At 51.7% G+C, this 17,157-nt stretch overlaps 1 protein-coding gene across 2 annotated transcripts in view; it reads right to left on the bottom strand.

Annotated features, from left to right (window-relative positions):
- Positions 1 to 17,157, bottom strand: part of BPI (bactericidal permeability increasing protein) — a 29,690-nt gene that overhangs the window by 10,325 nt on the left and 2,208 nt on the right. The window contains exons 2-11 of one of the 2 annotated variants that reach the window (XM_053671395.1): positions 16,267 to 16,381; positions 14,882 to 15,010; positions 13,399 to 13,512; positions 13,010 to 13,171; positions 11,713 to 11,776; positions 7,291 to 7,354; positions 5,772 to 5,863; positions 2,933 to 3,109; positions 1,943 to 2,002; positions 248 to 415 (exon numbers count right to left, since the gene is read on the bottom strand). In XM_053671395.1, the coding sequence (XP_053527370.1) occupies positions 248 to 415; positions 1,943 to 2,002; positions 2,933 to 3,109; positions 5,772 to 5,863; positions 7,291 to 7,354; positions 11,713 to 11,776; positions 13,010 to 13,171; positions 13,399 to 13,512; positions 14,882 to 15,010; positions 16,267 to 16,381 (1,145 nt within the window). The remainder of the gene's footprint in view (positions 1 to 247; positions 416 to 1,942; positions 2,003 to 2,932; positions 3,110 to 5,771; positions 5,864 to 7,290; positions 7,355 to 11,712; positions 11,777 to 13,009; positions 13,172 to 13,398; positions 13,513 to 14,881; positions 15,011 to 16,266; positions 16,382 to 17,157) is intronic. The other variant, XM_053671396.1, reaches the window with a different exon arrangement.

The following is a 17,157-nucleotide window of genomic DNA, read 5'->3' as shown; positions in this document are numbered from 1 at the left end:
CTGAAGCTACGAGTGAATGAATCAGAAACAGTACACATATTTCAACCCAACGATGGGATCAATAATTGAACAAATGAAGGTCAGTCGGAGCCCAAAGCAGCTGGTGTCATGGCTCTGGTCTCAGGCCCTGGAGCTGCACAGTCCAGGTTTGAATCCGGGCAGGATTCACACTGGCCCTTGACCCCGAGGGCAATGCTCTCGGCCCTGTCTGGGGCCCCCCATCTGCCCACGCCCTGGAATAGCTTACCAGGCCGAGCAGGAAGAGAGGCGCCAAGGAGGAGTTCGGGAGAACAGCAAAGGCCTGGGCCTCCAGGGCAGGGGTGAAGGCGAGGCCAGCAGGGGCCACGGTGAGGCGAGGTGGGGAGGAGACCTGGACGAGGAGCTGCACGGTCATGTTGGGGAACATCCTGGCCACCTGCGGCCCCGAGCGGGGACAACCGGCAGAAGGGGCAGTTTTATTCCAACGTTTCTAAATCCTATCTTGTCCTAGCCCCTGCATAAACACTTCCAATGTCTTCCCATTGCATTTTTAAAATTTTATTTATTAATTTTGTCCCCACCCAAGGACATTTTTTTATTGCTTTTAGAGAGAAGCATTGACTGATTGTTTCCTGTATATGACTAGAGGGGGGAATTGAACCTGAAACCTAGGTATGTGACCTGACAGGGAATTGACCCCCCCCCCTTTTTGGTTATAAGATAACACTCCAACCAACTGAGCCACACCAGCCAGGGCTCCCCATTGCATTTGGACTAAATAGTGAAGACGGCATGATCGGGCAGCTGGCGTCCTGCCAGCCTCATTCTCTACGCCTGCAGTGCCAGCCACGCGGGGCTCCTGCTCCATGAACATGACCTGCTATTTCCTAAGGCCCTTTGCACTCTCTGTTCCCTCTCCATGAATGCTTGTCCTCCACTCTTCCCTAGCTGGGCCTTTTCCCTTCCCTCAGGTCTTAGTTCAAATGTCACCCCAGAGAGCAGTGGTGGCTCCAAGGGGGAATGAGGAGGGCCTGGGGGACACCCTGCCTCCGCTGGCCTCCCATCCTCCCCCAGGTAAACTCATAGTCTGAGTAAAAATAATGTGATCATTATGCAAATTAACCTTCAAGACAGTTGCCCTGGCCACCTAATCCGGCACACTTCCTCCTCACCCCTGTATCTCCTGCGTAAAATTTTCACCATTGAGGAAGCAGCTAAGGGCTGAATGTTTGTGGCCACCCCGCCCCACCCAAGTTCATACAGAGAAGTCCAGTGTGGCTGGCTGTGGAGAGAGGGCCCTAAGGAAGTCACTAGGTCGAATGAGGCTGGGAGGGTGGGGCCCCGATCCCATGGGGTTGGTGTTCTAGGAAGAAGAGACAGCAGAGGGCTCCCGCTCTGCACACGTGTTCCCAGGAAAGGCCCTCTGAGCACACAGCAAGAAGGCGGCCGTCGCCAGCCAGCCAGGAAGAGAGCCCTCGCCCTGAACCGAATCTGCAGCCACCGTGCCTTGGACCAGAACTGGGAGAGGTCAGTTTCTGATGTCTAAGCCACCCAGTCTGTGGCATTTGGTCAGGGCAGACACAGGGGCTTCCCTTGGCCACCTTGTCTAACTAGACCTCATCAACCTGTTGGCTTCCTTTTTCACGCTTTTTTTATTGTTTTGGGTGCCTGGGTAATAATTTTCTCTCTCCACTGGACTGGAGCCCCAGGAGAACAGGGCTATGGTCTGTGCTGCTGGACACCCAGCACAGGGCCCACGGCACACGGTAGACACTGAACACATGTGGAAGTGACGAGCCCCGGCACCCACCTGACTGCTGGGGGCCTTTCTCTGATGGGGGTGGGCTGTGCAAAACTATGGCCACGCTCTCAGGCTGGACTGCCTCTGGACCTGCCCCCTGAGCAGAGCCCTATCCCGCAGACCCCCTGATGAACTGATGGTGGGGGGCAGGCCTTTTCTCACCTGGGGTATGAGGGTTCCAAGGAATTTGGTTGTCAGTCGGAATTTGGATTCCTTTGGAATCTATAGCAAAAGAAGAAAGAGATTTGGGGGGTTTATGTTACAGGTTGGAGGGGGGACAACCTCCGTATGAGGGGTGAGAGGCTGAATACGCAGACGGACAACGGCCAGACCCATGTGACAACGAAACACTGTCTCGCAGCTTCTGTAGCATTCGCCCCAGAGCGGCAGGGACATGCCCAGTGACTACCAGCTTCCCAATTGTTTTTTTTGCACCATGAAAAAGTCAAAAACGCTCTTAAGCGAATAGTATAGGATGCCCAGCTGTGCCATCAACCACCCCCCTGGGCGCACACCTGAAGCCCTAGAAAGCCTCCCACCCCACTGCCTGTCTCCGAGTCGTCACCAAATGCAAGTGGTGGTGGCTGACCCCCTTGCCTGGAAGAGTTCTCATTCGGGTGGTCTTTGTTTATTTCCACAGGGGACAGGCGGGGGGCTCAGCCTCCTGGTGGTTCCTCTGCAGAGTGGGAGTATATGACCTCTCTCTCAGGAGCGGCATAGGATCGGTAAACGGAGTTCTAGAGCGGGACGCAGCCATGAGTATACAGAGACAGAGGATGATATGCCCATGATCGTGGTACGATGCTCAGACTGGGTTACGGAGCCTGACGTAAGGCAAGTACTCCGTCACTGCTGGCTGTGGCTTGGCGTCCTCATCACGTAGTCCCACATGCTGAGTGCTTCTCATGCATTTATACCTCCTTTAGTCCTCCCTGCCTCGTGGAGGTAGATAGTTACTGGTGTTTTACAGAGGAGGAAACTAAGATTCTGAAAGGCCGAGTGACCAGCCAGAGGTGACGCAGCTGGAAAAGTCTGCGTGTGCACTCAGGTCTGGCCAGCTCTAGAGCCTAGACCTTGATCTCCCCAGTGTGAACAGACTCAAATCCAGACCATCTACTGCTCTTCCCACATCCACCCCCAGGCCGGACTTACCATGTCGTCCTTGAGGGTCAGGTTCAGGACTCCGGCCTGCTGGTACACGAGCCCGGCCGTGTTGAAGAAGTAGTCGGAGAGGCCCAGGTACACCATGTGGTCATGGTCGGTGGGGAAGGCCAGCCCCGGTGGGGTGAAGGGAGGGGCGCTGCGATGGGCCAGGCTGAAAAACTCCCCCTGGGAGTGGAGGCAACAGAGTGAGCCTGGGCATCCTTTGGGAATTATAATTCAACGTGCGCATTCCAGGAAAACCTGGGCCGAGGACCACCAGAGGAGGAAGTCATGGCCAGGAGCCAACACTAGCATCAAGCTCTCCTGGGTGCTGGGGTCTGCGGACCCTGTGAGGCAGGGGCGGTCGTGCTCCTTGTACAGGAGGGACCCCGAGGAACAGGGAGGTGTAGTGACTTGCCCAGGTCACTCGGGGAAGTGGCGGAGCCGGGAATGGAACCGGGAGCCCAGGGCCCGGCAGCACACACCCAACCGTCTCGCCGTCCCCGCCTCAGCCTTGCTGGGAAGCACAGAAACTCTAGAGAACATCAGGTTCTGTTTGTTTGGTGTTTTTATCCACTAAATCAGCAGTGATCCAAAACGGGGAGGCGAACGGTTGTGAGTGCGTTTGTAGTTCAGACCCGCACTGTCCAGGTTTTGGCGACAGTGTTCACAGGCGCTGGAAGACACATGTTTCCATGTTTCTTTTTTTTTTCATGTTTCCATGTTTCTAAAAGGCAATGTAGCAGCACATTGCAAGAGCAGATCATGTATTCAGTTACAAATAATGTTGATTCATAAAGAAGCCAATTGCAGATGGATACACATGGTAAGATACTATTTATGTGAAATTTAAAGGCCTATGAAACCTGCTGTATAAGAATTACTGACATGGTTATGGAGTAACAGTACAAAGACACAGGCAGGAGGGACACACCCACGTCACCACTGTGATTACCTCGGGGGTGGGGCCCTGTGGGCCTGAGCTATTTATCTCTACAATGCTTAATTTTTAAAAAAATCAGAGGCAAATATGACAAAATGGTAACATTTCTTAAATTTGGGTGGTGGGTACATGAGAGGGTATAACATTCTCTGTACTGTTGAATCATGTCGTCATTGAAAATCAACAACCACAACCCCCGAATTAGAGATTAGAGGTCACCACGCAACTCTTAGAAATAGTGAGATGGACCAGTGGGGATGCAGCTGTAGGACTTGCAGGCGGTTGGTTAGGGGTCAAAGTCAAGTGGGAGTGCAGCGTGGATCCATTCAGGGAGACAGGCCATCGGGAACACCCAGATGGGTTTTCAGGTATGTGACTTCAAAAGCATAGAACCAGGACCCTGGGAGGGTAACACCCCCCACCCGCCAGGGCTGACCCTGCAGAGGGGTGATTGGGGGGGGTGTTGCAATAGTACCTTCCCATCCCTCATTCACCAGGGATAATTTATGCACCCTCTAAATCCTTTATTCTGGTGTATTACTTAGATTTTTTTTAAAAAAAGGATGCTATTTGGTCCAGCAATTTCACCTCCAGGAAATATCCAAGGATGGGCAGGGATCCAGCCACAAAAATGTTTACTGCAGCTCTGGTTACATTTGTGGGAAAACTGGGAAGAGCCCACATGTCCCAGGAGGGGGCGCTGTGCTTACCACAAGCTGACCCCTGAAGGTCCTAACAGCCAGCAACAGGGCGGCATGAAGGAGCGTATGTATTTTTATGTCTGTACAGGTGGTTCTGTTGTGTACCTGTTGCTGCATCATGTGTGTGTGTGTGTGTGTGTGTGTGTGTGTGTGTGTGTTGGCATAGACAAGGGTTGGAGCGTTGGAGGCATCAACAGTATTGTGTGCCAATAGTGTGTATCTCTGAGTTATACTATCTGGGTAATCTCTCTCTCTCTCTCTCTCTCTCTCTCTCTCTCTCCCTCCCTCCCTCCCTTTCTTCCTATTTATTTATTTCTCTCTCCTACGTAGTGTCCAAATTTTCTTTTTCACATCAAATGTGTTTTAGAACAAACAAGGAAACAGTGAACACACAAGCCAATGGCTGGTTGTGGGAGGAAGGCGTGGGACCTACGGCAGCTGGGGGGTCAGGGAAGGCTGCTCTTCAGGAGCAGCGTCCCACACAGACCCACCTGGAGTGTGAGAAGGGCAGGTCGGGGAGGGCGTGGGAGGGAGGAGAGTTCAGGCAGAGGCTCTGGTAGGACCGAGTCCCCGAGGAGGGAAGGAACCCGGCGCGTGGAGGAGTCTCGGGCCAGTGTGTCTGGCTGGAGGGCGGTGAGTGAGGGGGAAGTAGCATGAAACACAGTTCCACCCACCCACCCATCCCGTACGTATTTACTGAACACCTACTATATGCCAAGCACACTTCTGGGTGCCGCACATACAGTAAAGAACAAAGCAGTCACAGCCCCCTCTCTTTCACCCAAGTGAGTGATGCTGTGTGTGTGCATGTTAGTCATAAATGCTGCTGAGAAAAATAAAGCAAGATGCGCGGTGAGAGGAGGGGCTATTCCAGTGACAGTGGTCTGAGAAGGCGCCTCCAGGGAGGGCGGATATCTGAGTAAAGACCTGAAGGAAGGAAGGTAGAGCCCAATGTGGATACCTAGGTGAGAGCCTCCTCAGCAGAAGGAAGGGCAAGTGCAAAGGCCCTGGGGTGAAAGCAGGCGGAGGTCAGAGTGTGTTTCAGGAATGACAGGGAGGCCAGTGTGACTGGAGCGGGAGAAGAGTGGGGTTGCAGGGTTGCTTGAGCGCTGAGGAGAAGGGGGTGGAGGCTTTGTAAGATACATTGCGGAGGGTGACGGGGAGCCCGGGAGTGAGGGTACATGATTCTCCATGTAAGGCTCACCTTCAGCTGCCCATCCAGGGTCTCAGCCGTGGCTGTCGGAGGTGCCAAAAGTGAGTAATCAATCCCGGCCACATTATCGATCTTGGCTGTCACTGGAGGGGAGAGAAGAGCGACTGTGAGCTGGCCCCTCATGGCAGCACCTCTGGGGCCTTTGATGCAGGGTCAGCATCCCCTACAGTTAAGACCTGCAGTTCTGGCTCCATTTCCGCCTCCTCCAGAGAGCCCACCCTGAGATCCCTTTAAAGGAAAATGAACCCACACCCCGCATTCACAGACTCTCTTTCCCTCTTCTTCCATCAGCCCTGAGATGAAGCCAAAACCCAGGGTCAAGGAGCAGAGAGACCTGAGCTTGATTCAGACTTTATGTGACCTTGGACAAGTCACTTTTTTTTTTCTTCTCTGAATGACTTTTCTGTCATTTGTAGAACAGGGTGATAGCGGTGGCTCACGGCGCTGGAGGGTTGAATGCTAAGGTGCCGGATGCCCTGCACATGGCCAGGCTCAAAGCCAGAAGGCATCAATATTAGCAGGGCTAATACCCCAGGCTGAGCCCGAGCTGGCTCAACTCTGAACAGTTTCTCTGTTTCCCAGCAGTAATCAATGACAATGCATAAAAAATTGGTCTTTCCTTTAGCCCTTCCTTCCCATGTCAGAGGCCCAGAAATGACAATTTGTCCAAGATGGCACAGCTGGTGCGTGACAGAGCTGAGACCGAAACCAACCTATTCTTCCTGCCTGGTGAGGCCAAACCTTGGACACTCAACTGCACTGAACATTTCCAGGACAGGCTCTGCCCCTGCAGGGGCTGGACAGGAAGGTAACGCGTCATCAACGGCATGAACCGTGTGCCCACAATGCCAGGCTTCTCACAGAGGGAGGCCAGTAGCAGCCTGGGGCACAGGCTTTGGAGTCAGAAAACATGCATTTGGATCCTGCTTCTGCTTCTCTCTGGGTTTATGACCTTGGGCAACTGTCATGGGTCCTTTCTGAGTCTCCATTTCTTCGTGGTAAAACTGGGGGAGTAGACAAACTCAGTGGGGTGTGGACAAGAAGAGACAGTTCTGCTGGATGCAAGGCACATGCTAAGCATTCAGTCAGGGGAGTGGGTCCTCCCCCACCTACTGTGGCTTTTCACAGTTTACCAAACATTGGGGATAAGGAGAATTGTTTCCATTTTAAAGATATGGCAACCGAGGCCCAGAGACCCAGGATGATCAGCCTCAGGTCTCAAGCCAGATACTTGTGTCTGGCCTCGGACCGCTCTGGGTACTTTGTTGCTGGGCCCTGCTCAGGGAGGAGAATGAGAGGCCGTGGGCTTCCTTTCCACCTCACTTCTGGACCTGCCACGGAGACCTGGCCCGGCAGGGATCCAACTGCCATTTGAAAACCATCTGTTCTACCCATTCCTGCCCAGGCTCAGGCCAGTCTGGAGAACCTGCTGGCTCCGCCCCACTCCTCCTTGCCTTCCCACCCCTCTGCCCCCTCTATCCCAATCTCCTTGACACCACCTAGCACTCACCTGGCATTGACTGGAGAAAAGATTCCAGCTTGGAGGACACAGAACTGGTCACTGCCTGGCAGATCTGGGGATGACAAAAGAGGTGATCAGTGAGGACATCCACAGTGTAACCTGTTCATTGGGAATAATGATCTGGATGTGTTTTGCTTTCCTGGAATATTTCCTTGAAAATCGTGAAACTAATCAAGTTTCCCTTTTCTCTTTCGCCACCAGGAAGCTCAGGGCTCAGCACATAACTTAGAAATAGTAACTGTATATGACTTGGATGACTTGCATATCTGCATTTTCTACTCTGGTGTGAAACTTTCCTAATAACTATTTATGTTTTCCTTTTTTTTTTTAAAGAGTACCCAGAGATACCCGAATATCATCTGCATTTATTTTATTTTATTTTTTAAAATTTTATTTTCATTGTTGTTCAAGTACAGTTTTCTGTCTTTTACTCCCAGCTGTTTTCCATTTTTTTAATGTGGGACTTTGTTTTGTTCATCCATTTGTGTTCGCTGCCTCAGATCCTTTGTGGAATCAGCGAGAGGAAAATAAACAAGAGGCGGTCAGCGATCAGCTTCTCCTGTCTGTGCTTCTGAAAGCAGGGTGCAGGCCCTCTGCTCAGTTCTGGGTGGGGGGACCCTCACCTTTGCCGAGTGTGGCCAGAGAAGCCGTCCCTGCCCTTCCCCTGACTCACAAGGAAAAAAGCCCAAGTCTGGGAAGTCGTGGCCCACGTCTGACTTTGCCACTGAGGAAGTCACTCCATTTCTCTAGACCTCTGTTTTTTCATCTGTGAAATAGATCGTGGCAGGTTATACTTCCCATTTCACTTGCCCTTCTGGTGTGTGGCCTTGGCAGAGTCCCATTGAGAGGTGGATTCTGGGAACTCTCCCTTAGAATCTGGGTGGGCACAGTGACTTGCTTTTTAACCAACAGAACACAGCAGGAGTGACACTGTGTAACTTCAGAAACCAGGTCACAAAAGGCTGTGCATCTTCCACTCTGGTCTCTTGAAACCTTTCCTCTCTGGTTGCTTCCTCTGGGGACCCAGTGACATGCTGTCCAGCTCCATGGAGAGGCCACAGGTGGTTGCTCAGGTCAAGAGTCCCAGCCCAGGCATGGAGGCCCAGCTGAGACCCAGACCGCAAGGAGAGATGTGCTGAACTGCCCACCGAGCCTGTCGATTTCCTGACTCGCATGCAGCATGAGCCCTAGGAAGTGGGAGTTGCTCTAGGACACTGTATTTGGGGCTATTTGTTTTGAAGCCACACAGAGCTGGAAAGCAGGATTTAAACTGCAGCCTTCCCTAACCTGAAGACGTTGGGGCTGGGGGAGGGGTGGTCAGATAAGTCCCTACCTTCACATTGGGTCTTGCCCGAGTCTGCAGGGACACTATCGCTTCATTCATTCAACTGAGTCTCCCTGGTCCTTGTCTTTCTTGACACTGGGCCATCCCTGGCAGGTGGACCACTGTCTCCCAGAAATGCTCCTGCAGTCCCAGCACAGACTGCTCTCTGCCTGTCCTTTCATTCCCTCTTCCCCAGACACCCTCGTGAGCTCATGAGCTCCTTTTCCCTCTTGCGGATCGGAGCTCCTTGGGGCTCACTGCTCCTTCCACTCACAGGCTCTTCCGGAGCCGTGCCCTGCACGTCCATGGGTGGCCCTGCTGTGCTCCGCCCGGAGGCCACCTGCACCCGGTGTGGACAGCTGCCCCCACACACGGCAGCTCTCTCTGCCTGAGCACTTTCTGTCCTCCGGCCCTCGCTTCTGAGTGCCAAGGAGTGACAACGTCAGAAACAGCCCAACCAAAGAGCGCCGAGGGCTGGTAGATGAATGCCCAGCTTCCTCACCATTTCAGGGCAGTTCTGCGGTGTGTGCCCCACGGTTCCTCTGAGAATCACCCGCAGGACTGAGCCCTGGCGTCCCCAGCCCTGGCCCACTCAGAATGTCCCAGCTCCCTTCCACTGCCTGGCCCTGGTGCCGGGGATCCCCTTCCAGTAAAGTTGCTTGCGTCTGAATCTTTGTCTCAGCACCTGCCTGGGGCAGGGACCCAAGCAAAGTCACCTCCTCCATGCTGCCAACATGTGGCCAACACCCAGACCTTGGTGTGTGGCCCAGACTTCAACCCTGAGCTCAGGCCTAAGGGCCCAGTTCCCTCCAGGCCACAGGCCCCCAAGGCCAACTCCCATCAACCAAACCCCTCAGAGTCTAACTTCTCCTCAGGGCAGTCCCCCCACCCAGTCTGCCCAGAGGGTGTCTTCATACTTCTCAAACAGGTTACTTTATCTGGGGGAGGGGGGAGCAGAAAAGGGACAGAAAAGAAAAGGAATGAAGGAGGGAGAAAATCTGGTTCCCTGAACTGTGTTTCTGAAACCTAAGACTCTGAATGTTCCAAGAGGACTTAGAATCTGAGGAACCACTGTTTCTTCTCCAAGTGGCCCAGCGCTGGGGGGGACAGCACCTCTGGCAACTGGGACCAGCTGGACACCTGGGCTGCCAGTCCACTGGCCACGATTTCCAATGCCACTCAGCCCTGTGCCTCGGATGGCCCCAGACCACAGCAGATCCCATCATAGCCTGCAGCTGGCTTCTTGCTGCTGCCCCGCTCTGCCCAGGCTCCACCCCACCCTACCCCCCAACTTCACATAGACTTTTTCTTTCCTCTGACACCACCCTTCACTACGAATTCCCTGGGAGTCCCACCCGCAGCTCCCTGTTCCCCATGTCCAGCCTTCCTAGCATCATGGACACCCCATCACCTCATTTATTCTTTCATCCATCCATTCATCCATCCTTTCAGGCCAGCACTCTAAACAATACCTGGTTACGATTAAAAGCTTTGCCTCTGAGGTGGAGTGGCCTGGATTTGCATTTCAGCACAATGCATTTCTGTCCATGTGTCTCAGTTTACTCATCTCTAACATGGGGATAATCTGACATACCTGCCTTATAAGGATTTTGTGTATATTAAATGCTAGAATCCTTGTAAAGAGTTCTTAACATAGTTCTAAGCTCACTGTAAGCATTCTGCCAGCACCGTCATTATCTTCACCACCATCATCTTCACTACTGTCATCTTGACCCTCACCACCTTCACCACCATCATCTTCATCACCTTCACCACCACCACCTTCACCACCGTCATCTTCACCATCACCATCTTCACCACCAGCAGCAGTGTTATTACTTTTTAGCTTGGCTGCTTTCAAGGGGCTACTCTTAAGGTGTTACCAAGAAAATAATCTGTTTTAATAGTTCCAAGTGTTAAATACATGCCAACACTCCCCTCATAGTACTACTTAGTTACAAAGACAGTTGAACTATGGGTGTCCCAGGCTGGTGGGTAGGCACACTGCCTACATTGTCTCAGCGGTCCTTATAACAGCTCACTGAAAAAGGTATTGGGTCCCCATTTTACAGATGGTGAAACTGAGATTCAGGAAGGACAAGTCATTTGCTCAAGTTTATATACCTAGTTCCACCCTAGATTCAGAATTAAAACCCAGAAATCCTGACTCTAAAAGCCATTGTATAAATCATGTATTGTACATTTTGACAACTATGCGTTGATTTAGAATCAAACAAACAACTTCTGACAGTGTCTTGAAATAAATGATCTCATTTGGTTGATTTCTCCCTACCCATATTATCGGTGCCTTTGACTGAGAAACTAACATTGCCTCTTTGGAAGACTGCACAGCCTCCTCAGTCTCCCCAAAACTCTGGCCCTCCATCTTGGCCTATCCATCCATTCTCACAGCAGCAGACAGACTGTTCTAAAGCACAGATCTGGCCGGGTCAACGCCTTGCCTAAATCCTCCAGTGACTCCCCAGAGCCCTCTGGAGAAAGCCCAAGCTTACTTGGCTTGTGAGACAGGCCCTGGGGATTCCTGGAAGCTGATGATTTATTCATGGCAAATCCGGCCAATGAATGGCCCCTTTTCTCGGCTGAAGAGACTGGCTGGGAGCAGGGGTTAGTGTGAAGGCAGTCGGAGGACTGGCCAGTGGCTGTCATTCATACCAGCTCCAGTCTCAGGGAATAGTTTGGCCACAACAACAGCTGCACATTTTCTGGGTGGGGAGCACCACGAAGGGGGGGTTGGGGTGGGGCAGGGATGGGGAAGGAGGCCAGAGGACTATGGGGAGAGGCTGGCAGTTTCTCTGCAAGGACAAATGAGGAGGGGAGAGAGCAGAGGTGATCCAAGCTGACATGGCCATTTGCTGTGGGTGTGTGATGGGACCCTTTCTTAGTCTCCCACTGGACACCTCAGGAAAATAGGCCTGATTTTTGGAGCTGGAGGTGTGGTTTCAAAGGGCTGGAAGGACTGCTGGGCAGTCTGGGTGACCATAGAAATGACCGGCGATGCATGAGGTATGTGGACACGGAGCGCCCCTCCTGCTCTGATGGGTGAGAACAGACTGAACCACACCTACCTTGCTGTTTATGGTGTTTCGGAGTGAAGACTCAATTTTTTTCTGGAAGAGTTGGATCAGCCACCTAGAGATGGACATATGGGGACATGCATGAGGCTTCCCAGGCATTCCTGGACTCCCCAGGAAGGTTGCCTCGTCTGGGAAGCTTCTCTCCCTCCTTGCAATCGTCCTAGGTACCCACCTTCGTCCCTGAGATGCAACTGCACACACCCCATTAGACACTCCCCCGTACGCGGTGACCTGTTCATGAGGTTATTTCTCCAACAGGGGCACAACTGGGCCCCTGCCCTGTTTCAGCCTCAGTTCTCACCACCCCCTGCCTCTCTGCTCCCCAGCCCCACTGCTCTGCCACAGCCTCTGGTGCCCTGTGCTTCCTCCCACTCCAGGGCCTTTGCACGTGCTGTTCCCGCTGCTTAAAACACCCCCTGTCCCCACAGCGACCTAATTAACTCCTACTTATTCTTTTCATCTCAACCCAAACATCATTTCTTCAAGGGAGAACTGGCCAGCCCCCAGACTAGGTCAGATCCTCCTGTTCTATGTGTTTGCCTCATTCTGTCCTTCTTTTTCTTCGTTCTTATAGCCTTTTAAAATTCTCTGTGAGCTACTCATTAATGTGACGATTTGGTTAATGTTTGTCTTCCCCACCAGACCGGGAGCTTCCAGAGAACAGGGACTGTGAGGCTAAGAATCTGGGGCCAGAGAGTCTTGGAGCTGAACTCCTTCTCATTAATCACTGGGGATGAAAACTCAGGTCATTTCCTAGGCTTTCTGTGCCCAGGTTGTCTCCCCAGAAAATGGGTCCTAGCGGACTGACCTCAGAGTCACTGTGGGTTGGATGAGGTGACGCATGTGCTGAACACAGTGCCGGGCACAGCGTAAGCTAAATCAGCCTTGGCCAGTTGGTCTGTTTCTTGAGCGTGCTGCATAAGCCTGGTGCATAGGATCCTTAACAGATATTTGTTGACTAACCGGCTGGCTGGAGGAATGCCTATGGTTTTGTGGTAAGAATTGTATATAACTCAGTGCATATATAGTATTTAACCCAGAGCCTGGGGCAATAGTAAGAGCTCAGTCAAGTCTGCTGAATGCATGTTGAATGAACAAGTAACCCACCCCCTAGAGTCAGGAACGGGGTCTGCTCCATCCAGGACGCTTGTCCTTCCCCCTCCACCTGAGGCCTCTAAGAAGGTCTGGCAGGGAGGTGGCACCTGGGACTTGTTTTCTATATACAGGGATGATTAGGACAGTTCTCCGTGATGTCCCTCCTGCTATCCACAGCCCCAGGAAGTCATACCCCAGGTGGCTGCCTGAGATGTGCACGTGGACGCTGGCAATGTTGCTGCTACAGCTGGCGCAGGTGGCGGTGGAGTGGCCTGAGGTGGGGTCACAGCTCAGTTTCAGACTAGTCGAAATGGAGATGCCTTCCACACTCAGGTCAAAGTTGCCTCTGACTTTGCTGGAGGGAGACAAAGAGAAAAGACTTAGAACAAGAGCATCCCACTGCTATTTGATCTTCTTGACAATGTTAGAAGGTAGGTTTTGCTATTCTCTCCAGTCTAGGGGAGGAGACGGAGTTCAGAGAGGGAGACAGATTGACCAAGGTCACACAGCAGCCGAGGGAAAGGTCCAGGATTCCAATCTGAAGTTTCAACCCATGTCTGCCTGACAGAACCCTGCTCTTACCCACTGCCACAGCCTCCGCCCATGCTGTGTGGCTTTGGGAGTGTTTCTTTGCCTCTCTGAGCTCCAGTTTCCTCATCCAGATCCTGTACCAGCACTGAAACACCAGTCTTGTCACTAAAAAGGTGAGTGTTTGGGATCAATGACTTTAATTAAGGAATGCCCCCATTCATTAAGTGGAGTTCACAAGTCCTCCCTTGGGGATGAAATGGGTTTTGGGTAAGACAGTGGATGTGAACGTAGTTTGTTAACTCTTCTATAGAGTGATGAAGTAATGTTAATTTTTTGTGTGATTAAAAAAATGATAGGTCCTGGCTGGTGTAGCTCAGTGGATTGAGTGCAGGCCTGCAAACCAGTGTCGCGGGTTCAAATCCCGGTCACAGTACGTGCCTGGGTTGCAGGCTGTGTCCCCAGTAGGGGTTGTGCTAAAGGCAACCACACGCTGATGTTTCACTCCCCTTCTTTCTCCCTCCCTTCCCCTCTCTCTAAAAATAAATAAGTAAAATCTTAGAAATTAAAAAATAATTTCCAAAAATCGTACATAAGTGAAACGATAGATACTAAAGAGCCCAAGTGAAGACCTAAGCGATCCTTGTTGCAGGGAACCAACGTCCCAGGGCTCCTTGTAAGGGAAGCCAGATCCACACCCTGGTCCCCACAGAGTGACTTCTCCTCTGTTTTCCCCCTGGACTCTCCACAAAGGAGAGGTCTCTGAAGTCATTGGTCAGTCTGCAGCCACCGTCACTAGTGGAAAGGGTCACTGGGGTGAGAGGCCAATATTTAGATTTAGAGTTATAGTTTGGATGGCTTGCCCTAATTTTTTACCCCTCCCTGCATCCATACCCTCACCACTGCCTGTGTTGGGGAAGGGGTGTATTTCCATGCTCTCCACTTTGGGTATGGCCATGTGACTTGCTCTGGTCAATGGCATATGAATAGAAGTGACTGGGCCAGTTCTGAATCTAGCCTTGAAGGGGAGCTTCATGTTTCCTGTTGCCCTTTTTGCCCCTCTGCCATCACCAAGAACATGCTCTGGATAGCTTACTGGTCCAGAGAGGAGGACAAAATACAGGTGCAGAAGAGCCACCTCAGCTAAGCCCAACCTAGATGTGGGATCCCCGGCCAACACATCGAGGTGCAAGTGATAATATATGACTTGTTTTAAGCCACTGGGTTGGGATGTTTGTTACACAGCAATAGCTAACTGATAAAGGGATAAATTAAAGGTCCCTCTTAGCCTTCCGTCCTAAGCCACATGCACTAATCCTAGCCAGTGTCCTGCACTGAGACAAGGACATGTGCTCAGCTCTTAACCAAGGGTTATGTCGAATCTGCTTATGTGAAAAATTCTGCCAGGAACCCTGTGGGTACAAGTGGTGATGAGCAAGGCAAAACCCGAGCATTCCTGAGATGCTGGCTCTCATCCCTTCCAAGTATCACCAAGAGCTCACCCACATCCTCAAAAAACTCAGGCTTGGATACGCACATGAAATTCTTGCGTGCCTTCCATTTTCCACTGATCTTGACATTGGCATTTGTCACGGAGACAGCAAGGCCCTCGTTGGGCAGCAGTTTTATCTGAGAACTGGGAAGCTGAACTCCACGGATAACCATGCTGCAAAGAAGAAATGTTCGGTTAGCCTTCAGGGGGCCCGCACAAGGACCAGCCAACGGTTGACGTGGACGCAGGCTTTCCACCCAGTTCCTGCACTCCATGCATTCCAGGACAACCTAGATGCTGTGAGAATGGCCTGGGGAGACCAGGGCAGACCCGGGTATTGGGCAGGTGGCTAGGCTTGGAAGTCAGACAAATCTGCATTTGAACCCTGCCCTTAAAGGCACTATTGTGTAACCCTGGGCCGGTCACTTACTCATCATGAGCTTCAGTTTCCTCATTTGTAACATGGACACAATAATCTTTACCTGGTAGGGTGTGTGACAATCAGTATAGATAACAGACGTTACCCCACTAACTACAAGTTCTATACAGGGGTGCTGTGTGTCTTTCTGCCACTGTTGTAGCAAAGCTTGCTGTGTCAGACACAGTAGATGTTCAAAAATATTTTTTGAGTGAATAGGTATATAAAACTCCCTGCAGAACATTTGTGGGTTTTGGGCCCAGGGCCCACACTCCTTATTGTGTTAACAGAACTATCATTTAACTTTTCCATGTTGCTCCAAAGAAAGTTGACTTTGCCTCCATCTTTAGGGGGTGGAACTTATGATTTGGGCATAAGGCGATTAGCATATTCTACTCCCCTGACCACAGCGATTGGTTCAGGAATGTGTACATAAGCTAAGATGAACCAATCAGAGTGAATCTTAGGGGTTTTGCTTGAGTTGCAACAAGCAGGTCCTCTCCTTCCATAGGACTTGCAATGCTGAAGTGATGCTGGTGGGCATTTTGCCTCTTGGAGGAGTCACCCTACCTGAGAATTAGACCTCCCCAAGGGAAGTGACAGCAGGAAGAGAAATGAAATCCAATGACACTTGAGCCTGCCTGAAGCAGAACCTAAAGCTAGACTACTCCAGGGATGCCTAAGTCCTGTGAGCCAGTAATTTCTGCTTAGGCATTTTGGATTAGGTTTTCTGTCCTTGAACCCCCCTGCTCCATATCCTAATTGATATATGGGCCTAGCACAGAGCTTTGGGGTTCATGATACATCCCTCAGGGGGTCATGGTGAGTGCCCAAAAGACAGTTTTCATGGTGGAAGCTTGGGGGATTGCATCTCCTTGGAACGGTGGAACACTGGCTTTGGGATCCTAACCTCTCTAGGCTGAGGAGTGGGTGGCTCTGTGATTCTAGGCTTCCGTGGCCCCAGAACACTATAAAGCCCTGCACACTGAGGATGGAGCTTGACAGGCCTCACCTGTAGAAGCTATAGTCGCCTTTCCCCAAATACTTGATCTTAAAGCTTCCTGAGAAAGGGGGAATCTCGATCTTCTCCAGCTCCTTCTGCAGCGCAGCCACTCCCTGCTGGCAGGCTGAGGGGAGAGAGCAGGGTCAACTGTCAGAGGCATAGTCGCGGTGGGGGGTGGGGATGGGGGGGACCGGGGCTGGCAGGCCAGGGTGGCCTCCGGGCCCTCGCCCCTGTCCATCGCTGGCACAGTGGGACTGGGAAGGTCTAAAGCTAAGGTTTGCTGTGAAGGGCCAGAGAATAAGTATTTTGGTCTCTGTGGGCCCTGCTGTCTCTGTCACAACCGCTGCAAAGCAGCCATAGACAATATGTAAGTGGTGGGTATGGCTGTGTTTCTCCAATGAAACGTGATGAACACTGAAATTTCACATTTGCATAATTTTCACCTGGCATGAGATATCATTTTTTTTAACCATATAAAAAATGCAAAAGTCATTTTTAGTCCTTGGGCCATACAAAAACAGGCGGTGGCCCGGATTTGGCCTGTGGGCTGTAGTTTGCCATCCCCCAGTCTAAAATATTACCCCCCCCACCTGAAACACCCAGTGATGCATCCTATGGGTGTTCACTGCACGCCTTCTGTGTGCCTAGCTCTGTGCCACGCCCTCACACATGCTCCGTCTCTCTGGCTTTTGGACTGTGTCTCCACAGGACCTTTGCATATGCCATTCCTGTTGCTTAGGAAACCCTTCTCTCCCTTCGTCACCTGGTCAACTTCTAGTCAGCTCCATCATCACTTCCTCCAGGAACTTTCTCTGACCCAGCTGGCCCCTCATGATGCCCTGGGCATCTCCTTGGGCTCTGCCAGTCCTGTTTGTAGTTATGCATTTATTCATGCGACTT

The sequence above is a fragment of the Artibeus jamaicensis genome, unplaced genomic scaffold (genome assembly GCF_021234435.1).
Source record: "Artibeus jamaicensis isolate MK-2021 breed Jamaican fruit bat unplaced genomic scaffold, CSHL_Jam_final contig_685, whole genome shotgun sequence".
In the NCBI taxonomy this organism is placed as follows: domain Eukaryota; kingdom Metazoa; phylum Chordata; class Mammalia; order Chiroptera; family Phyllostomidae; genus Artibeus; species Artibeus jamaicensis.
This window is presented reverse-complemented; position numbering and strand designations above follow the sequence as displayed.